This window comes from Alligator sinensis, unplaced genomic scaffold (assembly GCF_000455745.1).
Source record: "Alligator sinensis unplaced genomic scaffold, ASM45574v1 scaffold455_1, whole genome shotgun sequence".
Taxonomy (NCBI): domain Eukaryota; kingdom Metazoa; phylum Chordata; order Crocodylia; family Alligatoridae; genus Alligator; species Alligator sinensis.
In genome coordinates, this window is record NW_005842142.1 from 2171223 (window position 1) to 2194554 (window position 23332).

The 23332-nt window shown below is 40.1% G+C and overlaps 2 protein-coding genes across 7 annotated transcripts in view; one reads left to right on the forward strand and one right to left on the reverse strand.

The window, feature by feature from the left end:
• PDSS1 (decaprenyl diphosphate synthase subunit 1) overlaps positions 1 to 1978 on the forward strand; it is a 35684-nt gene extending 33706 nt beyond the window's left edge. For all 6 annotated transcript variants that reach the window (XM_025206149.1, XM_025206148.1, XM_006025366.3 and 3 more), the window contains one exon: positions 1495 to 1978. In XM_025206149.1, the coding sequence (XP_025061934.1) occupies positions 1495 to 1635 (141 nt within the window). In that variant the 3' untranslated portion in view covers positions 1636 to 1978. The remainder of the gene's footprint in view (positions 1 to 1494) is intronic.
• Positions 1979 to 2002: 24 nt separating this feature from the next.
• Positions 2003 to 23332, reverse strand: part of ABI1 (abl interactor 1) — a gene marked incomplete at its 5' end in the record, with an annotated part of 90520 nt that continues 69190 nt past the window's right edge. Inside the window, 7 exons of the mRNA XM_025206125.1 lie at positions 2003 to 3937; positions 6099 to 6284; positions 14515 to 14601; positions 17418 to 17537; positions 18578 to 18754; positions 20776 to 20859; positions 22187 to 22287. Coding sequence (XP_025061910.1) covers positions 3762 to 3937; positions 6099 to 6284; positions 14515 to 14601; positions 17418 to 17537; positions 18578 to 18754; positions 20776 to 20859; positions 22187 to 22287 — 931 coding nt within the window. The remainder of the gene's footprint in view (positions 3938 to 6098; positions 6285 to 14514; positions 14602 to 17417; positions 17538 to 18577; positions 18755 to 20775; positions 20860 to 22186; positions 22288 to 23332) is intronic.

Sequence of the window (23332 nt, forward strand, 5' to 3'; positions counted from 1 at the left end):
GGAGCCACGCCCACGAAGGCGTACAGCTGACTGTGGGGCAGCGGCCACTGAATGCAAGCTACCCCCATCCCCCTGCCAGCTGGCCTGCACATGGCAGCCGCCACCACAACTCCACTGCTGCGCCCACTAAGCTGTGCGGCCGGCCGCAGAAAGGCAACATGGGGCGTGGTGGCCACCATGTGCGAACCCCACCCCGGCCAGCCAGTGCGTGTGTGGCCCACAGAGGGGCACCCCTGCCCTCACCCCTGCTCCTGGGAGCAGGCTGAGGTGGGGGGCAGAGAGGTGCTGTGGTGCCCTTCCCTCTCTTCCTCCCCCTCCCGGCAGGGCTGGGAGTTTCCTGCCCTTTGTGCAATTGCAGCTTGGAACTGTGCCAGCCTGCAAGAGCTCTTTGCAAAAGCAGACAATCCACAGATTTCTCTGCTAAGAGGAAATCGGTGTTTTCTCTGATAAGACAGGGAATCCGTGGTTTTCTCTGTTTTTCTGTGGGAAACGGAAAATCCAGATTCCTGATAATGACCTACCCAATTTGCAGCGAGAGAGAGCAATTTTTGCAGCTTGGTCATGGGCCTGAAGAGCCAATTTCACAGTCATTTTGCAGTAGTCCCATCCCTTGAGACTGTTTGGCCGAGGCACGAGGGGGCAGCTGCCATTATTGCAGCTCTCCTGTTTGTGCTGCTTTGCCAGCTGGTGCCTTCCCCTCCCAGGCAGGCTGCAAGGCTGGGCCACCACAGCAGCAACTGCTGCCTTCAATGGGGGAGCTAGCATTTTATTTTTAAGCTTTTGGGTTTTTTGCTTGAATTCCTGGGAAAAAAAATCACTGCTAACGCCACTTTTTGCAGCAATCGTGGAGATCGCCATTTTTTGTCATTTTCACTAAAATTGCAAAACTGATTTAAGTAGGTTCTAGTTATACGATTAAAGAGATCTGGCATTACATAAACAGTGTTTATGTAATAAACTGTATGAGATTGATTCTGGTGAGTCCAGTACATTAACTATTCAATTCTTCAGACTGGAGAGTAGCTATATTAATAAGAGTATATTAAGCAGATAATGAAGACATTTTGGCTATAGTTAACTACTGTTAGTTAAAATCTAAAATTAGAAGCTAAGATAAGAGGTAAAATATTTATCTTGCCATATAAAGACTGATTGTAAGTTTAAAATTACAGTAATTGTTATTTTGCTAAATAAAAGTAAATTAGATTGCTACTTTTTATTCACGTTGAACACTACCTCAATTTTACATATAGTTTTACTACTGAATTTGGCCTCTAGTCTGTGCTAGAGGGACCTCAGATAATGAAAGGCAATCTAGGAGCACAGAAGCACTACTTCCCTTCCCCCACTCTTTACAGGCCTCAATGCAAGGTGCTGTGTTGGCTCCTTAAGTTATCCACAGTATCAGCAGCAGCACTTGGTAGCGGAAATAAGAAATCCTATTTGATGCCCTTAATTAGTTTCCCACTGATATTGCATGTGGTTTTATTTAAGAGTGACGGTGTGCAGCAGACAAACTACCTCGCTCAACGCTACTGTCATGAAGCAATGAAAGAGATCAGTAAACTGCGACCATCCCCTGAAAGAGATGCCCTCATTCAGCTCACAGAAATGGTACTTACCAGAGACAAGTGACAAACTCCTTCCACTAGTTCTGGCGGCAGCTATGTACCAGACGGTGCCTACATTTCTTTTTGGAACATTGTGGTTTGCTTCCAGTGCAGGTTACCAAAAATTTTTTTTTTTAAAAAGGAAAAAGAAAGCCCCCACTGGAGTTGCACTTTTTTAAAAAAAAAAAGTTGATGTTTTATTGAAGGAAGCCATACACCTGTGAAATCAATCAATCCATTTATTAAATTCTATTCATGCTGTATAATGTTTTAATGAAGACTTTGATGTTGTGTGGGGCATTGTTTACACTTAATGTTAATGCACAAGGCCACAATAAAAATAAATATAATCAGTGTATTAAAATGAATGTGCTTCAACTTTCCCTTTCTTGTTTATAATATATGGTGTGTTAGGCTTTATTGTGAAAATAGATAATGGCTTGAATGCTTTGTCAGTGTCAAACTGCAAAAGTACCCAAAATTTTATATAGGAGAATGGTTTATTATAAAAGACTGTACATAAACTTTAATAGGTTATATACAAACTAAAAGAAACTTTCCAATTTATAAAGGAAATACAGGTAAGTTATTGGTCGCTAAATTTTTAGAAAAATCAGATTAATAGTTAACAAGAAAAGGCAGTAAGCATTTGAAATAGTTACAATGGAGGCAGGTGAAAGAGTTTCAATATTCAGTCTTCCACTAGAAAATGAATAATTCAGTAACCAAATTTCCAAGCCACCAGTCTTTTCATCATTTTATTACAGATGTGTGTATTTTATACCTCATTAGAATAGTACTTTGAAGTACAAAACCAATCCTTACTACATAATTCTCCAGTACTACAGCATATTCTACATCAGATAACCTAAGTAACACACTTCTTTGTACAAACTGAGATGAACATCCCATCTGACCTTTTGCCTGAATTCCCTTAACTCAAAGGAAAGGCAAAGTGCATCTGTTAGCTCCCAGTACTAAAAACCTAACAGGATGTGCATATCTGTTCCCGTGTCCCATAGTTAAAAAGGACTGCTAGCTCTTTCTGTCTTACTTGGCCTGTTACCAGGTCCAGCATAAAATATTTTTTCTACTATTTGGTCCAGCATGCAGTTTGTTTTTAAGAACGTCAGTTTCAGTGAACTGAATCTATTTATTTAAAAGAGTGCATTGGACACAGTCAGAACTCCTTTCAAAGTACTCATCTTATGTAACAGGTGTAAAAATCTGCTAAGATTTTCAAAGGATCTTAGAAGAGGTTGTGGTAACTGGATGACTTCACTTTCATTGGCCCCTTGCCATGGTAGTTTAAGGGTACAACACTTTTAATCTCAGTGTATTGCCAGCGATAACACAACCATATTTTTGTTAAATTAGCATTTCAGATCACTTTGCCAAGCAAACCAACAAAGTAATGGACGAGACCTTTGGTTCACTTATATATTTATGAATGGAAAAGTCATAATGCAAATTTACTCATTTAAAAAAACGTGAGTACAAATTACACATACAGAAGACCACCCATTTTTGATTCACATGGACACCTTAGAGACTCAAACAATTCATTGCAATAAACTTTTAGTGAGAGTACTCCAAGTAAAGATTACAACAGATTGGAAGCATCTTGGATTTTTTTTAAAGTATCATTTCAATACATAAGTCTGTATGCATGCTTTAAACAAACAGTATAGTTCAAGAATGAGCAAGAGTCTAAACAAAAAGTAATATGACCAGCACTAACATTAAACTTTTCATCCAGATTTTTAATATGTTAGTCTAACTTAGTGTTAGTTACCATGCTGCACTGAAAAATGTAATGGCACAATCTGTATCATGGTTCATTAAATATTATGCCCTACTTCCCCCAAATATTTAGGCTGGTCATAAAATTAACAATGCATAAGTAAATAAGTATAACCAGTAATAGACAGTTGCTTGTTTTACAAACTGCCATCAGATCAGACAAACTGTCTCCAGAGACTTATGCTTATGGAGATGGACATTCAATCATACCATTAGAATAGGATGGCTTGAAGAGATGGGCACATTTTTCCTTAAAGTGTATTAAGATTATTCTGTTAACTTTAGTTACCCCTTGCAGATAATCATGGTATGACCGAATACAAGACTCAACTTGAAAAGTAAAGGATTTTAATCAGCATAGTGCATGATTGATTCAACGTAATTCCCAGGGAACAGGCCAGTCACACGATTGCAAACTCCTTCATACCAGCCATCATCATTCTTCTTTATCACATAAATGATTGCACCCTCCATAAACGACAGCTCGTCATCCTTGTCCTTTGTATAGTCATATATAGCAACAACTATGGAGTGGAGAGAGAGAGAGTTTGGTTCAGAATGGTATCCAGTAAAACAGCATTTTGAAGATTTTTAGAATGACATTTGTAATGGCATCTTAAGGATCTCCATGTTTATAGCAAATATTTCTATACCTGGTGGCTGTTTACAAAAGGGGCGGGGGGAACCCCCAGTGCTTTATTTTCAATTTGGTATGACCCTGCACTGAGCACAGTGCGTGCTCAGAAGAGGCATTGTATTAGTTTGACCCAGCGCACCCAACATCTGTATAGACTGCACGCTTGAGCAGGGCTTTTTGGCGCTTCTCTCTCAGCCGATTGAATACGCTTTAGATAAAAGCACCAAAAAAAACCCTGCTTAAGCACCCAATCTTTACAGATGCTGAAGTGCCAGGTCAAACTAATGTGCTTCCTCTTCCAGTAAAGTGCTGTTTTGTTTTATTTTTCTATGTCTGTCAGTGCTCAGTATCTCTTTGCCATCAACATGATTCTTTAGATTTCAAGCTACATTTTCTCACCCATCAAAAACAGTAAAAGTGTAAGCCAAGTTAAGCACTCAATCACCCAGCTTGTACAGGCATGATTGTTTGAGACTTCATAAAAGCATTTAAGGGAAAGATCATTTAGACAAATAAATAGCTAATGTAACTCACAGAGACAACTGTTCGTCACTTCAAATCAGCAGGTATAGCTCCAAATGTACACATCTCTTCATTGAGTTATCATTTATAGTTATTTCAATGAGTAGAACCATACAAAAGTAAGACTTGGATCTTCACTGAATGTTTATGTAGCACAAACTTTAGTGTCAATTCTAAAGCACAGGACTAAACAGATGAATTTGCTGCAAGAGCCAAGAGCAGCAGAGGACTTCTGTGGATCTACAGACCTCCACACTGCCAATGAATGTGGTTCTATGTTTTAAGCAGTATTTTGGAAGGGATATGAAGTCTGCATATCAAAACACTCAGATTGGAGACCTGCCAAATTTCCAAGGTGGCAAACATTCATCAGCCTTTACTGCAAGGCCATCTCTCTTCCATGCAGTCCCTGCCACATTTGCAGTGTGTTTTCAAACATTTGCAGTAAATGAAGCACGATCCAATAAGCAATAGCCTCGTCCTTCACCCTACAGCCCTGATACACACCAAGTGGACAGTCCAGCCCATATGCTAAATGATGTAGCAAGCCAGCACAAAATAGCATATGATAATGTAATTAAAGGCTGGCTTTCCCAATTTTTGAGTGCTTGAGTTGGTAAACCAGATTTTTTAAGGTACTTTTTGGTATATAATGCAAGTAACTTAAAATCTGTTTCTATTGATCAGCTTCACGTTCCTTAATTCGAACAGTAAAGTTGTGGTACACATCTATGGAGAAGGGTGTGGTATAGCCATCTGGCTACCAGTGTATAAAGTTACCCTGATCCCCATGAACTGGTGTTAAAAAAACCCCAAAACAAAACATTGTTTGTTTTCAAAAGAACGTAGCTGCCACTGCATACAGAAAATAGATTCTGACTATCCCCCTCAAACTTTCTGGAGCCACATGAAGCTATCTTCTAGCCGCAGTCAAATATTTTAATGCAATAGGTCATAGGGAATTACTGCTGTCCCACACTGACTGCTTTCCTAGCGCAGCATGACCATACAGGTAAGAAATTGGCTTGTCATTTATTCAGAAGAATATTCTTATGGATGAGGCTTAACGAGCTCCACAAGAAAGTAGGATTTAAGATAAATGGAGGCATTTCCCAAATTATCACTCCATTTTAACAGTTAAATGGCAAATCATTTCATTGAGTTAAAAAGTTTACAAGTTTGCCCTTACTGGGCACTTAGTGATGTTATTTCTGGGCACGTGTCCAGCAATGCTGAAATAGCTGTAGCTGGTATAACAGTTTAACAAATAAGACAAATGAAATCCAATTTACAAATAATGGTGAAAGATTTATCCACTTCATTCTGGTACTCAAATATATTTTTAAGATCTTTTAGCATGGCACCAAGGATTAGGCTGGTTGCACTGGTTGCAGTGACTGAAAAGTTAGGAAAGAATGAGTGTAGATGAAACTGAGCAGGAAGATTTTGGTATTCTTTCCTCATAGTCTACAAGTCAATCAGTACATGGACACTGTGGCAGTATGTAATTGGGATGAATCTCTTACCTTTCTCTATGTAGTTTTTAGGTGCCCATGCAGGGTCCCCATCTGCATATGGATCACTGTACTGCACTACTGCAGCCTCCTCATCTTCATAATCCACTGGGGGTGGAGGTGGGGGTGGGGGAGAGTCATCAAACATAGGCATCTCATCTGGAGGTGGTGGGGGAGGAGGAGTTGGACTATCCGCAACTGGAAACATGAAGAGTCGCATCAGAAACTGTGTGCAAGTGCAATCAAACCTTACCAGGTACACTGCATAGAAAGCCACACAGCATGCACTACAGTACCATGCACCAATTAGAAACAGAAGCTTTGTTAAAGCTACAACACACAACTAATGTTACTAGTGGTCAAATCTATGTGTAAATGCTACTAGAGTCAAAGCACATGCTCCAAAAGCAGAAGCTGTTGCCAGCAGAAAGAGGGGTTTTTGTCCTTATCTGTGTAGAATGAGTTACTAGAGCAGCTGGTGAACCAGGCAAGAACTGGAGAGGCATGAGACTTATTTACAGTTTAACTAAGTAAGAAAAAGCAGGTTCAGAGGAAAAGCTCTGCACAAAAACTTATCTGACAGGACATACCCAGAATTCAACTGGTGAACTAATATAGGCAGCCACTGTGCTTGGGAGCAGATATTTTAGGACTTAAATGTGCTAGCTACCAAATCTCTAAACAGATTCCCCAGTCAACACAATTAAAAGTAACTGGCGTATAGCAAAAAAGGAAAAACCATATTAAAAAGCTGGTTTAAAAAGACAATGGTGCACCTCCAATCAGTTTTCAGCAACATTCAGAATCAGTGAGACAGGAAACAATCAGAAGAAACATACAGCAGCTCCTGACCATCAAGCTTTTCCATCAAGTCAGCAGACTTGCCTCCCAACATCATACCACATTTCTCCATATTGTACTAGCCTCTGAGCCTCACCTACCCACCCCATAAGAGACCCACACTTTGGAGCTTTCCTTATGTCAATTCCATTTGCTCCCTAATATTTTTCATTTTGCCCACCAGGATAGAGTTCAATGGCAGATAACGCCACCCTAGCCTGATCCCTGTCTTTAGGAAGCTTCTAGACTAGATCTGCTGCATTTCTTCTGCCTAGCCAGATGTTAGGAAAACATCCGAGATTAGTTTTAAACTGCAGTTAGTACAATAACTGTAAGACAGATGTGAGGCTATGCTGAAATGAAAGCTACTGGGCACAAGGGAGGTTACAAGCAGAATTCTCTAGGGAGGGGGAGTCTTGGGGCTGATATTATTAAATAACTTGAACGAAGACCTTGGCACAAAGCTAGGACTATGCTAATGATATACCGGTAACAAAATAAGGTGCTGTGAACAGAAAAGGATGGGAATACTATACAGGAAGAATAGGATGACCTGGAGTAAGATTTATACCTTTCCTATTACTAAGTGCAATATCATGTATTTGGACTACTAAGAATTTGTTACAAGGAGGATGTTCATCAGTTGGAAGCAAATCAGGAGACAGACCCCAGTGTATTAGCTGAGCACAAGATGACTGAGTCACTAATTTGATACTAGGACATATCGGGTATGGTATTTCCCCACAGAGTTAGGGAAACATTCGTGCCTTTTTACCAGGCGTTGGTAAAGCCTTCTGGTACAGTTCTGGTTGCTATGTTCAAGGGAAACAAATATATACTTATATATAACTGCAGAGAAGGACTCACAGAATGGGCAGGGGAAAGGATAACTGTTTACAGGACAGCTTGACTTGTTTAGCTTAGCAAAATGAAGATGGAGAAAAGATAAACCCATGCTGGGAGGAAGAGCTACTTCAGCTGGAGGACAAGGGCATCTAGCAGACAATAAAATAATGCATGATAGGATCTGAGGGATTTGATGTCTATTCCCCAGAATTGTGCCTCCCACCATGCCACACATGCATGGGAGTATATGGAACATTTGGGATTGGGCATAAAATTCCGTAGGCACCAGTCATAACTTCTGGGGCAGAGGGTGACTTCGTCCTGGACCCCAGAGATACCCGATACCCAACTGTGATATGCAGCTGAATGTCAGGATTGGACACAGAGCAGTCCTGGGTCTAAAACCTACACGTGCAACCCAGTAGGAACGGGGGAAGAAGATCAGGGAGAGGCTCTCTGATCTCGGGTCCTGGTACCCTGAGCTTTAACCACCAGATGTGTGGCCCAGCTGAGCTGCACATGCAGCATTTAAAAACCCAGAGTGCAGGAGATCCAGGGCTGCCTTCAGCTCAATACCAAAGATTAGGCAGGGGGACAACTTTGTCCCAGACACCAGGAATACAGCGCTCAATGTTGGTATTGGGCAGGGGGCAACCCCAGGTCTGCCACATGCCACACATTCAATTTATGGTACAATACAACCGAGTACAATTCTACGTGGAATATCTTTATGGCTGGTTTGCCTTTTTTATCACAGCATAAATTGGCTGAATGTGTGGCATGTTACAATTTATAGTGCAATTAACATGTTAATTGCATCATAAATGGAACATTTGCCAAGGCCCAAAGTTTGCATAGGAACTCATGGGTATAAACTGACTATGAATAAATTTAAGCTAGAAATTAGTAAAGGACTTTTTGCTACTTGACTGAGTTTCTGGGACAGTTTCCCAAACGCCCTACCTAGTTCTATAAACATGACATTTGAAACATTTGTGATTATGGCCAGTGGCTCTGCAATCTCATCAGCCAACTTCTTAAGCGTGCCATGAGAGTTGGCTGATGAGACTGCAGAGCCACTGGCCATAATCTTTAAAACCTCATGGCTATCAGGAGAGGTCCTGGATGATTAGAGAAGGACAAACAGTGCCTATATTTAAGAAAGGGAAAAAAGGAGGATCCAGGGAATTACATACCAGTCAGCCTCACCTCAGTCCCTGGAAAAAATAATGGAACAGATCCTCAGGAAATCCATTTCTAAGCACTTGGAGGAGAAGGTGATTAAGAACAGTCAGCATGAATTCACTAGGGGCAAGTCATGTCTGACCAACCTGAGTGCCTTCTATGATGAAATGACTGGCTCTGTGGACATAGGGAAACCAATGGATGTGGTATATATTGCTTTTAGCAATGCTATTGATATGGTCTTGCACAATGTTCTCACAAGCAAGTTAAGGAAGTACAGGTGGATAGAAAATTAGCTGGAGCATCAGGTTCCAAAGGTAGTAATCAATGGTTCGATGTCTGGTTGGCAGCCGATATCAAGTGAAGTGCCCCAGGGGTCAGTCCTAGGGCCAGTTTTGTTCAATGCCTTCATCAATAACCCAGGAAGATGGCAGAGTGCACCCCCAGTAAGTTTGACAATGACATCAAGCTGGGAGGAGTAGTAGATACACTGGAGGGTAGGGCTAGGATTCAGTGACCTAGACAAATTAGAGGATTGGGCCAAAAGAAATCTCATGAGGTTCAAAGACAAGTGCAAAAGTCCTGCACTTAGGATGGAACAATCCCATGCACTGGTACAGGCTGGGGGCTGACTGGCTGGGCAGCAGCTCTGCAGAAAAGGATTTGTGGGTTACAGTGGACAATAAGCTGAATATGGGCCAGCAGTGTGCCCTTGTTGCCAAGGCTGATGGCATACTGGGCTGCATTGGTAGGAGTGTTACCAGCAGGTCAAGGGAAGTGATTATTCCCATCTATTCATCACTGGTGAGGCCGCATCTGGAGTAGTGTTCAATTTTGGGCCCCTCATTACAGAAAGGATGTGGACAAATTGGAGAGTCCAGTGGAAGGTAACATAAATGGGGAGGGGGCCAGGGGGATGTGACTTATGAGGAGAGGCTGAGGAAACTCGGCCTATTTATTTTGGAGAAGAGAAGACTGAGAGTGGATTTAATAGCACCCTTCAGCTACCTGAAGGGAGGTATGAAAGAGGATAAAGCTAAACTGTTATCAGTGGTGGCAAATGACAGAACAAGGAGCAACGGTCTCAAGCTGCAGCCACCAGGGAAGTTTAGGTTAGCTATTAGGAAGAATTCTCTCACTAGGAGGGTAGTAAGACACTGGAACAGGCTACCCACCAGAGGCTGTAGACTCTCCATCTTTGCAGGTTTTCAAAAACCAGCTAAACAAAGCTTTGGCTGGGATGATATAGTTGGGGATGGTCCTGCTCTGATCAGGGGGTCAGACTAGATGAACTCCTGAGGTCCCTTCCAACCCTCACTTTCTATGATTCTGTGTGGCAGCTGCCTATAGCTGCAGAGGCTAGACTCAAGAGCCCTGAAGGTCTTTTCCAGTACTATGAGCTACTTGTATCTAAGCAAATCCACATATACCAGCCACCAACGCAAGGGCATCTATACACTCCCTTAAACAGAAGACGCCCATTTACATACAATACAGTGAAAGACCCTACAGTTACTCAGTTACTCATATTCTCATGATAACAAATGTAGGTTTTTGTTGCAATAAGAAAGGAGTAGAGCTCAGGCTGGTAATCAAAACTGAACTGAAAACGGTGTGCTCTCTTTCCCCACTCCAAATCAAAGCCTTAGGATAAAGGTGTTCTATTAACAGTACTTTTTTTTTTTTTTTTTTAAGGACAGTATATTCTGAGTGTCTTCCCCCACATCCTGCTTTGTCTAGGTCTATTTATAGTTCCCAACACCTTTATCCTAAGAACATAAAAAGTGCTATTCTGGGTCAAACCACAGGTCCATCTAGCCCAGTATCCTGTCTCTCTCAGTCCCTAGGCAACAAATAGGCGTCTCTCTCAGTGGCAGAGATGGTGGCTAAAGGGTGTTTAAAAATCCTAGAGCCATCTGCAAGCTGGCTCTGTGGTGGAACATGGCAGCTGTTTAACAACAAACAATTTAGAACACAGGAAGTAAACATTCGGCATCCCAATGGCAGTCTTTGAGGCCAGCAGGCCCAGAGCAAGGGCATGGGAAGAGTGGCTAAGAAATGGTATCCACTTGTGTCTGTAGGGAAAAAAAGGAGGAACTTGGCTCATGCTCTCTCCTGGTAAGCTACCAACAAGCAGGTGTGCAACTTGTGCACGCAGGCAGGTACAAGCCAGGGGAGCATGACCAGCAGGCCGGAGTCAGCCCATGGACCATATCATTTGACACATACTACAGAAAAAAAAATTAGCTGTACCAGTTGCCTAGCATGGGTGACCAGACAAGCTGACAGCTCCAAGCTGTCAAGTTAAACAACAGGGTTTTGTAGACTTGCATTTAAAATTCCACTAACAGTAAAAAACAAGTAAACTAGGGGAGAAGAGCACAGTGACATGTGAAGCTTTCTGGGAATGTATGTGGGGGGAGAATTAAGGGTGAAATTAAGAACTTAATCATAGGTCATTAAAATACTATTATCTGATTATTACCCACCTCCTCCAAGCTATTAGTGGTTCTTTCCCCATATGAATATTTACTTATACTGCTCTCATGAGTTGGACCAATTCCATAATCTTTCATTCTAGTAACAGCAATTGTCTTTTGTCACTGCCTGCCCTATAAAACAGGATTTTCTAGCAGTCAGTTTACTGACTCAATCCATTTCACATAGACACACATGTACACACAAATAAATGAAACCATTTATGAACTGGATCCATTTTGTACATTATCTTGGGCACACATTTCACAAATGAATTTCCAACTCAATTTTTTAAATACATATTTTCCTCCCAATATCCATTCTATTGAGCATTTTGAATTTGACTGGGATCTGAATTGTTTAATCCCGAGTCAATTTTTGGCCAGTTTTAGCCAATGAAAAATCCTTATTTTATGAATGAATTAAGGTTGCTTATTTAAAAGGAGCAAAGGAGGGTTAGAAATACAAAGTGAAAGTGCCAACAGATGCACTGCTTTGGCTGCAGTGCCAATCAAGCACATTTTATGGGAAACACTGAAAATAAATAAAATTCAGCTTCACATTTAATGGGAAAAACAAAACAAACAACAGAACATACTTCATGTGCACCAGCCGAGTTAACCTTGCTCTTGGAACTTTAGCCTTTATATTTCTGGACTGATTTTAAACCTGGACAATTCTGAAGTTGCAGTGTCTTGAGGTTTTGCAATGTATTATTTTCTTTTAAAGGAGAAACGGCCAAGGCAATGCCTGTTCTCTGTATTACTATTTACATAGCTCCAAATCCACAGTATTGTGCATGCAAGATGAAGGAGGGAATAAGTTTTTGTAAAAATGCCATTGCAATATAATCTACGTAGAGACAGGCATTTTACAAGGAATAGATCATAAATAGGCAGTAGCAACACATCTACTTCTACTGCACTGGTTGCGACTGTAGAGCAGATGTATTTAGCTAAACCGACTGAATATTCTTCTACGAAGATACCCACAGTCAGGTACAGGGCGCAGGAAAAAATAGAGGTCTTACGGAATTGCTTTCAGAGGGCAATGAAAGAAGGGCTTAGGCGTCCAGAGAGCAGCCAGAGGATAATGCTTTCCAATCCCAGAGATCCCTGTATCTGTTAGGAAGGGAATCCCTTATCCCATGGAAGGCAAGCCTACCTATGCTGCTCCTTGATGCCCTGATCCCCACTCCCACAGCAGAAGTATAGATCACTGGGGCAGATGGAGGTAAGGGTGCAACAATGAATTGGACAAAGCTCAGGGAATCTCTTAAAAACACATTTTGTAGAGTGCATGCTTAGCTAGGAATATATGCACTGCTGCCTTAGTGAGATGCTAGGGACAACTCTTGTTTTCTGCTCTGCAAACTCAGCCCAGTTTTCAAATACAAATGGCTTCATCAAAAATCCAAAACAACTCTCGTCATGCCCACTCTCCTAATGTATTCAGAATGGGGGAGAGGGCTTAAGGGGGAGCCTAAGCTTGAAAAAAATAAATATGAAGTTCAAATTTTCCAGGAAGTTATTAGCACACAAATGTTCTGTAACCTTGGTCTCTGGTGGACATTATCCCACCATTGCACAGGATTTTGGCTGTAACCTTGGGCCACTTTATTTAATTCTACATAGGTGTGTACCTACATAGGCTTAAACACTTCAGCTTCGGGCAAGACCCTGTGGAATGGTTAGGTTCTCTGAAGGTTACTGAAAACCATAACTGCTCCATTGTTCTTATGGGTGCTCTCTCTGCATTCTGTAAGTGGCTGGACTCCTACTGAATCACTACTGTGAGAGTCCTTTAAGCCAGTGGTTTTCACCCTTTTTTATATCAGGATCCATTTGTAAACATTGATGGCCAGTCCCAACCCACTGCCCCCTCCACCCCGCCAACATCCAGTGTATGGGACAGCGGGGGGCCAAAGCAGTCCCTTACAGGCTGGAACTCTGACAAGGGCCTTGTCCCTTGCCAGAAGAAACAGTGTCCCACGTTTTTCTCCTTTAAAGGAGAATCCATAAGTTTGTTGATTCATTTTTAAAGTTTGTTTGCAACCCTTTCATATATTCTTGCAACTCACTTTTGGGTTGCAACCCATGGGTTGAGAAATACTGCTTTAAGCTATGCTTAGCGTCCCAAAAACAATGGAAAGTGACCAGCACTAAACACCTCTCAAGATCAGTCTTTCTTTACAGCCTATATTCTAGTAAATATTTTAAGATAACCAATTATGTCCACACTAGGAGCATTTTACTGGTATAGGAATGCAGTATTCCATACAAGCAAAGCATTCCTGGCATGGATATAAAATACCTCATCAAGGCTGCCTTTCCAGTTAGTATACCAATGCTACTGAGCAGGAGCAAAAAAAGCAGCACTGGTTTAAAAAATAAATAAATCAGTTTTACCAGTATAACAATGTCTACTCTCAAGAGCTTCTACCAGCCCAGCTAGGGCAGACAGGGTACACACCTCTGTCCACCCCTGGCCAACACAAGTATGCTGGAAGATGCCACTAATATGAACCTAGCTAGAGAATATAGGAAGGAAAGAAAGAATTGAGGCAAACGTTCCAGGTCCTCTATATTGATGTTAAATTATAAAACTAAATGCTTCCTATTACTTAGCCATGTGGCTTTCTAAAAAGCTGGCACAAATTATGAATTACCAAGTACACAGGTGTGCATTTTGACAACATACTGCATAATCTTTTCTAATGCAAACTAAGCAACTATCTCTAGTGATAAAGCCTCAGGCAGGAAGACTGAACACTATATTTTCCCCCAACTCCCCACAATTAAAATATAGTTCTCTACCCAGCCCTGAAAAGATGCCATATTTCACATTTTCTTTCTAATCATAAATTTGCAGTTCCAAACTTAAATGGGGTCAGTAATAATCATGCAGATGTTACAAAAAAATTGAAGGAGCATGCCCTTCAGCTCCAATAGCAGATTGGCACTAGGAATGCAAGGTGGTATTAGCTTCTGGAGGAGGAAACAAAAGTCTGACTCGCCAGCCATGCATGCTAGAAGAAAATAGGCTCTACTCTTTGTTAGCTCAGCTTGTCCAAACTTACTGTTTTCCTGCACCCTGGCCACGAAGCCTGTGAGAGGTATCTGTGGAGTCAACTGAGGCATAGGGGGAGGGGGTGGAGCAATAGAAACTGGGAGCAACACACACCATATTGGGGAAGTCAAATAGATCAAGGAAAAAAAGGAAAAACAAATAAAAGCAGCCGTCAGTAAACAAGGACCACAAAACAGTATTGAAACACCAAGAACACACACACACACACACATACATAAGAACCTTTTTCAAGTTTTTCCCAACAAAGCTACAGCTGAATTCATGTTTAGGCAATTGACTTAAGAAATAAAATCATCCGCTTAGCTCAGGGGCGGGCAATTATTTTGGGCAAGGCCCGCTTACTGAGTTTTAGCAAGCCATCGTGGGCCACATGACAGGCAGCCCAGGGCAGATAAATATTAATTTTCTAAATTTTTAAAGGGCCCCACGGGCCGGATAGAATGGCCTGGTGGGCCGCACTTTGCCCATCCCTGGCTTAGCTGAATAAAAGGCAGTGCCTGGCTAAATGTGTTGCAGTTCAGAAGACATGTTTATTAAAAAATTATTTAATTTAAAATGTATTATTTATATTGTGGTGGCACCTACAGACCACACAACTTTCCTATTTTTTTTTTTTATTATTGTTTAAAAGGAGTAAAATGCATGAAACATACAAGGTTTCATCAAATATTGGCCTCTTGCTGCTACATAATACCAAGCGCCTTATGAACAGCGTGTGTGCTTTGTTTCAATGCTATTTATAAAACAAGCAATCCTACAACTCCATTATAAATTCATTATTGTACTGAAATGACCAATGGCTACTTACTTTATCTGTTAGATGGGGAGCATGCTGACTATTTACTGTTACTGTGGACCCACAGAATTATCTGGTTTTAAGACGGATCTGGGCATACAATAGCTTATGAACTGGTTTCTAGCAAAATAAGTTTCTCTTCAATAGTTAAATCTTCTGTAAGGAAAGAACCACCTAGCAAGTTGAAAGGCTGACAGTCCAATGGGGTGCAACTGGCTCGCACACATACACACACCTCCCAGCCAATTACTGGGACTGACAAGCACATGTCCTCTGAACTGTACCCTTTTATTGAACAAAGGATTTATAAATGTGGATATACCACTGATGCTCATTAATACACAGGACTGACAGCCATGAAACTGAAGTCTTCTCTCTACAGAACAGGCACGTAAGAGCAGGAGCAGCTGCAATGCAAGCTCTCCTTACTGAGTTCCTCAAGCTTTTATTGAAAGAGGAAAAGCATAACTCAGTCCTATTAATATTTAAGTCCTGAACTCAGAAAGGCAACCCTCAAGGGTACCAAATACCATATAACTTTGAGGACCAAAACAAACCAACTAATTTCAGTTGAAGTTAGTTTAAAATCCTCCTTCACCTAACTGATTCCTATAATGTGTGAATTCAGCAGAACAAATTTGGAAGCAAATTTGAAAGAGGTTCTTCATTTCCAAGTAAACAATAGTTAAAAAGAAAACCACCATAACCAATATTAATATTTGACAAATAAATGCAGCATTTAGTTCATACAATAAGAACACCTCAACTATTTTCCCCATATAATTTTTAAAAGAATCAGTAAGAAAGGGGGGGGAAAAAATCCAACAGATTTTTTTCCATAAAAACTGAAGAAAACATTTCTAAGAAAATCTAGCTCTTGGTTAGCATGACAGTATAATGCTAAGGAAACAATGAGCCAGATTTATTGTCAAGGTAGGGATCTTAAAAATCACTAGTTTCAGGAATAGATTAAATTACTTTCAAGTTCAAAGGCCTTTAAGAACTTAAAAAAATGGTGCTTTGAAAAACACTACAGATAACCCAAAATAAGGGATAATATCTACATTTGAACACAAATTGCATTGAAATTCTTTTTTCAAGAAGTTTTAACAAGCCAACTGAGTAACAGCTGAGGCAGTTGAGCCACTTCTGATGTAGAGGGCAGTTTACTCAAATAACTACCACTATCTGAAAATAAACAGTTGTTCTTTCTTAACAGGGAGTTACTCTGGGGATTAAATATGGAGGAAACTAATGGGATATCGTGTGTGAAGGACAGAGACACAAAGATTAACATTAATCTACTCTACAGGGCGCCACCCTGCCCTGCCATCTGCCTAACTTCAGGCCACCATGGCTAACTCTCTAAAGTAGTTAACTATTCCACATGCCTTGTGTACAGAGAGAAATATTTCTTACTGAAATAATTTTAGATGATCAGTGGGAAGTTCTCCATCAATGCTTTTCAAATATTTTTAGATTAAATATATATTTTTTTAAAAGTACACTAGGAGTAACAGAACTCAAATTCCCTTAAGGGTGATGATACTGTAATAGAATCTGCATTTAGCATGGTTTAAAATCCATCCAAAACAAAAGCATACAGGTGTTTTTAATCTATGTGTGTACATGGTCATAATTTAGAGGGATGGAGAAAAGGAAAGATCCTGGGGAATTGGTTCCCACTGAAAACTTTAGCCTACAATATTGTTTGCTCCAGGTGAGGGCTGAAAAGGGACAGAAGGATCGATTCAGGGTACAGGATTATAAACAATTCACCTTGGGAATATACTGCATATCAGGTGCTCTGCAGAAACTACCCATGTGCATGCTCTTACCCTATGGTAACTTATCTTTCTTCCACTGAGGGCTAAACCGCACGCAGGTTTAAGAACACACCAATCACCAGCTGCTGCAGAGCAGTTTATATGCATTAAAGATCCATCTACCTTTATCCCACAATAAGTTATTTGGGTGCCTACTACCCCAAGGCTGATTAGGAACAGTAGCATTCCCACCAGTCAAACAGCTTATAAAATTGGCAAAGAGAAGGTCTTGCTTTGCAGCCTCCTGCTGCAAACGGCTGGCTTTGTTACCTTCCCGGGCAGGCAGGATGCTGCTCTCTAGAACTGGCCCAACTCTCAGCCTGCTTTCTCCTCCACAGTCTGCTTGCAAGTAAAGGGTACAGAGGAGTGAGGCAGGCTTGGGATGAAGGACTGAGGAGGAATACAAGGTCAATTAAGGAATTTGGGGAGGAGTTTCTTGTAAGGAGGGAAAAAGCGGACAAAGGCAGGAAAATGAGGATGGAGAAGTGTTTACAATAAGGCTCTGGAAGGGAGCTTATCAGTTGGGACCCCAGACTGAGAGGACTTATAAAAACTGAGTCTCACTGCCCTCAACCCAATCCCAACTGTGCAAGCTCAGTAACTCCACTGTGCAGACACAGGTTATCAATATCAGCAGGTTTTTCCACCGATCCTGATGACAGTCTCATTTTCTTGATTTAAACATTAACATGAAAATTGGTTCGATATCAGTACTGTATTTAAAACTACTTAGAACTGTCACAACCATTTGTTTCTGTACCTAAACAGTTCTTAACTGCAAGAGTTTAACTATGTAAGCCTAAGAGGTATACCGCCTCAAGTGAATGAATGGGAACATGACTGTTGGAGAAACCCCTTAGCATTGTGGTTTACTGTGAAAGAAATGAAGGAGAAAGCATTATCTTGGTAATGCTATGAAAAGGGCTTGTTTTCTAAATTGTCTCAGCATCTAATTACCAGATCATAAGACTTACACAGTAGTAGTTAATAGCTTTTTTGCTTCCCATCACAGATCAAAAAATTCATAGTATTTACTTGAAATACCAATGGTTCCATTTTAGACAAGAGCTCTATACTGTCATTAATCCCATGGAGAGATTGAACCACTGGATTTTTTTTGCATTAAAACATTTTTCAATTGTGGAGCCCTTTTTTGTGCATAAACACCCCACAAAATATTTCTAATTGTTTACTTTTAATTACAGGGCAATCCTAATCTTGCCCATTATATTTGTTGCTAGGTAATTTCCCAGGGTGGGGGAAGGGCAAATGTTCAACATATAATTGAAACTGAGACAGAGCACACCTTTCTGCATCTTTTCTAAGGAAATGGAGATAAATGCAAACAAATGTTTGATTCTGGCTGTTCACCTGCACAAGCAAGTCATTTAGCTCAAAACAGTCCATGACTGCAAAGCACAGAAGCTTACTTGAGTTTTGAGAATAAAGAGGCCCGCCATTAACATGAGGTTGAGCAGAAAATGGGACAGTCACAGAGGGATTCCGTCTGTATCCACCAGAAGATGCTGAGGAAGTGGTAGAGTTGTGTCGCGAAATCTGCCTGGTCATTGTGCCATACTGGGAACCAGGAGCTGAACCAGGAGCAGCTGAAAAAGCATTAGCCAAAAGGAACCAACGAGAAGACTTAAGCCACGTATTACATAGGACAGAATGCAGAACACAGAAAAAAGCCCCAGAATGTGACAAATACCTGAAACCACGACTCCAGCAGGGTAAGGCCAGTAGCAGGTGATCAACAAGAGACAGAAAACACCCAGTTCTACAATATTATGATACCAGCCACATAAAATATTTATCTATGATATAAAAAGCTACTGAAATCTTGCTCGCTACACAGATAGGTTATATAAATTAGCAAAGCTGCAACACCTTTCATTAAAGAAAAAGACAGGTAAACACCATGAAAAGATTCTATATCCTGTTGAAAGCAAAAGTTTTGGAGGCAAGATTGTTTCAGAATGCAATCTTTTAAAAGGAAAAACTTATAAAAAGATGTTCTTGAACAAAAAGAAGGAAACACTCACCACTGCAGAAACATATTTAGTCATGGCTCACACAAGCACCAGGTTATGATTTTTGGACATTACTCATATTTAATATTTCTACCATTTGTTAACTGTGCTTTCATACAGGGAACCTGCATTAACAAATTTGAATCAACATACACATACAAAGTGTGTCAGCACCAATTTTTTTTTTTAACCAATCACACAGCTGATGTACAATTCATTATTAATATGAAACGCAAGAATAACTGCTCAGTCTCTTTCCTTTTTGTTGTTTCATTTTTCTTTATCACAGAGGCTAAAGAATTTCACTCCATGCAAACCAATGAACCTCAAGTTTAACTCTTATTTGTCAATGCACAGGTTCCTTTTAGCTTTCAAGCACAGTAACATTTTGCAGAAAAATCATTGTGTGCATATATATGAATCAACACACACACACACACCACACGCACTACACACACTACACACGCACTACACACGCACTACACACTACACACACACACCTATTACACACTACACACACACACTACACACACATTACACACTACACACACACACTACACACATACCTATTACACACACACACTACACACACTACACACAGATATTACACACACATACTACACACATACCTATTACACACACACACTGCACACACACTACACACATACATATTACACACACTACACACACACGAATTACACACACATAGATATTACACACACATACCTATTACACACACACACTGCACACACACTACACACATACATATTACACACACTACACACACATTACACATATTACACACACTACACACACATATACATTACACACACATTACACACACATATACACATATACATATTACACACATTACACACACACACACACACACTACACACACACGCGCAAGAAGTACATTCAGAAATGTATAGACTAATTAAATACTATTTGAAGATGATTTAACACTTCAGGTAAGAGAAAATGTTCAAGGATTATGCAAGTCAAAGCCTCCAAAGTCTGTTTCATGGCAAGAAAATGACTTCTGACAACTGCCCTGTGCTGTGGAGCACTTGCTGTGCAGCTTGAAGATACAAATCTGACAAAAGAATTTCTGAAGTCTCCCAGTTTCATATCTCCACACAGGATTACTGAATTGTATCCAAACCAGTAGACTAGACACTTCTGCTCTTCCTTCTATTTTCATTCATACTGGTCCACAAGAGAAATCCCAGTATATATCCTCCCTCCCATATTAATTATTGCTCCTTTAATGTACATTATTACTGTCTTGTTTTACAAAGTCAGAATATCAAGGAGAAGACCTGCACACAGACCAAATTCATATTGCTGCAGATCAGATCAGCTTCACTGGGAATATTAGGGTTCTAAGTAACTAATGCATTACACTTTTTCCATATGCATGTACCTTCAGAGGCTTTCACCAGAGGAATTAGTTGAGATTAGTGGATCTTTATACCAAAACCATGTACACCCCATTAACAAGGAGGCAGACAGCTTCTATGTATCCATTAGGAGGAGTTTATTATTGATTATGCTAAATAATCACAATCACTTCAGGGCTGACTAAGTCTCACCTATCATACTGCCCATCAGGAGAGGTGGTGGTGGCAGTGGTGGTGCTGGCGGGGCTCCAGGAGGAGGAGGAACAGAAATGTGTGCTAATAAAATAGTTCATATTGCCAGTTAGGCTAGGAATAAAGAGCTGCATGTTTAACAAACAAGAAATCAGAAACTCTCCAGTGCCTGATACAAAATTTGAGCCTTGGCCCTATGGTAAGTCGCATACTTACAAACTTTTTCTTCTTTATGGAATCCTTTGACTTCATTAATGCAAAACCACAAAAAGGAGAACTCCACATTACATGGACCCCACTGCAGGATTGGGAACCTGAAGTAGGCCTTAAATCTTTGTAAAAAAGGGAACGTGTGATCTGCTTCTTTGTTTACAAAAGATTCCAATGGCAAATTTCCACCCAAGAGTGAAAATATGAAGTTTGACCACCACCATCTTTTAGTCTGTATTTTTAGTTTGGACTATCACTTCCTCACCCAAGACAGCTTAACATGTTTACAGAATAAACATTCACTAAGCCTGCAGTCATGACTTTCCTCTATCTTGCTATACTGACTAACAACCAAGTACTGTACTTTCTCAGCCCTAAGACAATCCTCTCACTGAACAGCGTGCATCTGGAGTAATTTAGAAACATCAAAAGCTGCATTTATGCAGATGGTTGGCCTAGGGGCCCTCTCCTCCCTTTACCCCTATGGCTCTGCACTTCTAACAGGGAATTCTGTTTTCTTTATCAAATGGTAGAGTTGTGCTCTTGATGCCTAAGGTCCTACTGCCAGTTCCTATGCAATTTATAGGGTATTGAGCAATGACAGTTCTTACACTTTGATTTATTTTTGGCATTGAAAAATCACATTAGTGGATGATGTTAAATTTTATAATTGGTATTTTGTTTATTCCTAGATTGTCTTCCCACCTTTTTTAGGTGTTAAACAAAATAATTGTTCTTTTGATTAAATTTTTAGCATATACAATAATAATAAAACTATCAGGCTATTTCAAAAGATCTCACCAATGAAATGAATACAATACAGTTGCTTTTTCTTTTCAGGGCAATTAGAAATGACAACTTGTCCATAAGCATTGTAAAAGAATTGATTTAATCTGGTACCTCTCAACAAGGGGAAAATCCTTTAATTCTTTAGAATCAGTTAGCATTAACACTCTATAAAACAAAAAGCTAACATAAGTGTTTTAACCATTTTAAATGAGCAATTATTTTGGGAATATTTTTCCCCAGGAGATTAAGACTTCAGATTTCTCATGACAGACTTTCATGGGACAGACTCTGTAACTAGGATTCTATTTGTTTCAGCACAATTTCAAAGCCATTGAACACACAAAAGGGTCCATTTGGAAACATCCAAATGAGCCACAGTAACTTATGAAGTAATATGAAAAGAATCTCATACCTGGGCCAATAGTTGGTGGTGAAGGTGTAGGCACGGCAATGGGAATGCCAATACTGCTGCTTCCGCTATTCTCTCGACTACCACTTCCGCCACTACTACCACTTAAATAAAAAACACATACACAAGCGTCATCATAGTTGTCCACAAAGATGTACAAACATTCCTCTTACATACCTAAACAGTGACTGATTAAAACTGGCTCAATTTTAAACATCGTTTAAAAGAATAAAAGCCCTGTAAATTGACTCTGTATTTGCAGTCCCTACTCAGATAATCAAATCAGAAGCCATTAAATTCTAGCAGTAGTAGATGCAATTAGCTAAGCTGTTACACCTTTCCATAGTCATGTTTTAATTAAATATTGTGTTAACTAAAAATGTAAGCACCCATTTAAGATCTAGGCAACCGAGTCTTAATATGAATACAGTAACACTGCCAGGTGCTCCAAATTAAAGATGATAAATGGGGTGTTAAATGGGTCAAGCGTAAACTATCTGCGATTCCTGGAATGTGTGCTACAGGTTTAAAATGTCTTCCTTTTACTAAATGAATATGTGAGTCCAAGTTTAGAGTCATTAGCAGTTTTACTACAACAAGAAAGACCAACAATAAAGGCAAAACATAAGTTCTGGTATAAACAATGTCCTCTTCTCCTTCTCTTTTTCTTAGATCCAGCAATCTACAATATTTTCAGTGTTGCTATTGTGTGCTATTCACACAATCATGTTTCAATCATGTTTAATTGTGATATTACTTTAGAGCTGTTCTTAAAGGCCAAGTATTTATACCTAATGTAACTTGAAGAAATCATACAATATTTTTCATGTAAGCCTCTTAAAGGCCATTCCAACTAAATGGAAAGTAGGGAACTGAATATGAATCCAAGGACAAAATTCAATAAATATGCCATCAGCCAAGGCTTGAATCTATTGAGATTCAGAGGACAGGAAGAGAATTAAACAACCAAGATGCCCTGTAACTTAAAAGCCATTTCCACAGATTCATGCTAATTAAAATATAGCAGCACTCAATCCACTTTATTTACCATTTCTGTGCAACCATACATCAATGCTGCTGAAGAGTCAGGTACAAATCATTCAAATACATCTTAAGAAAATAACACTGCTATAAAAAGAAAATTGGTGA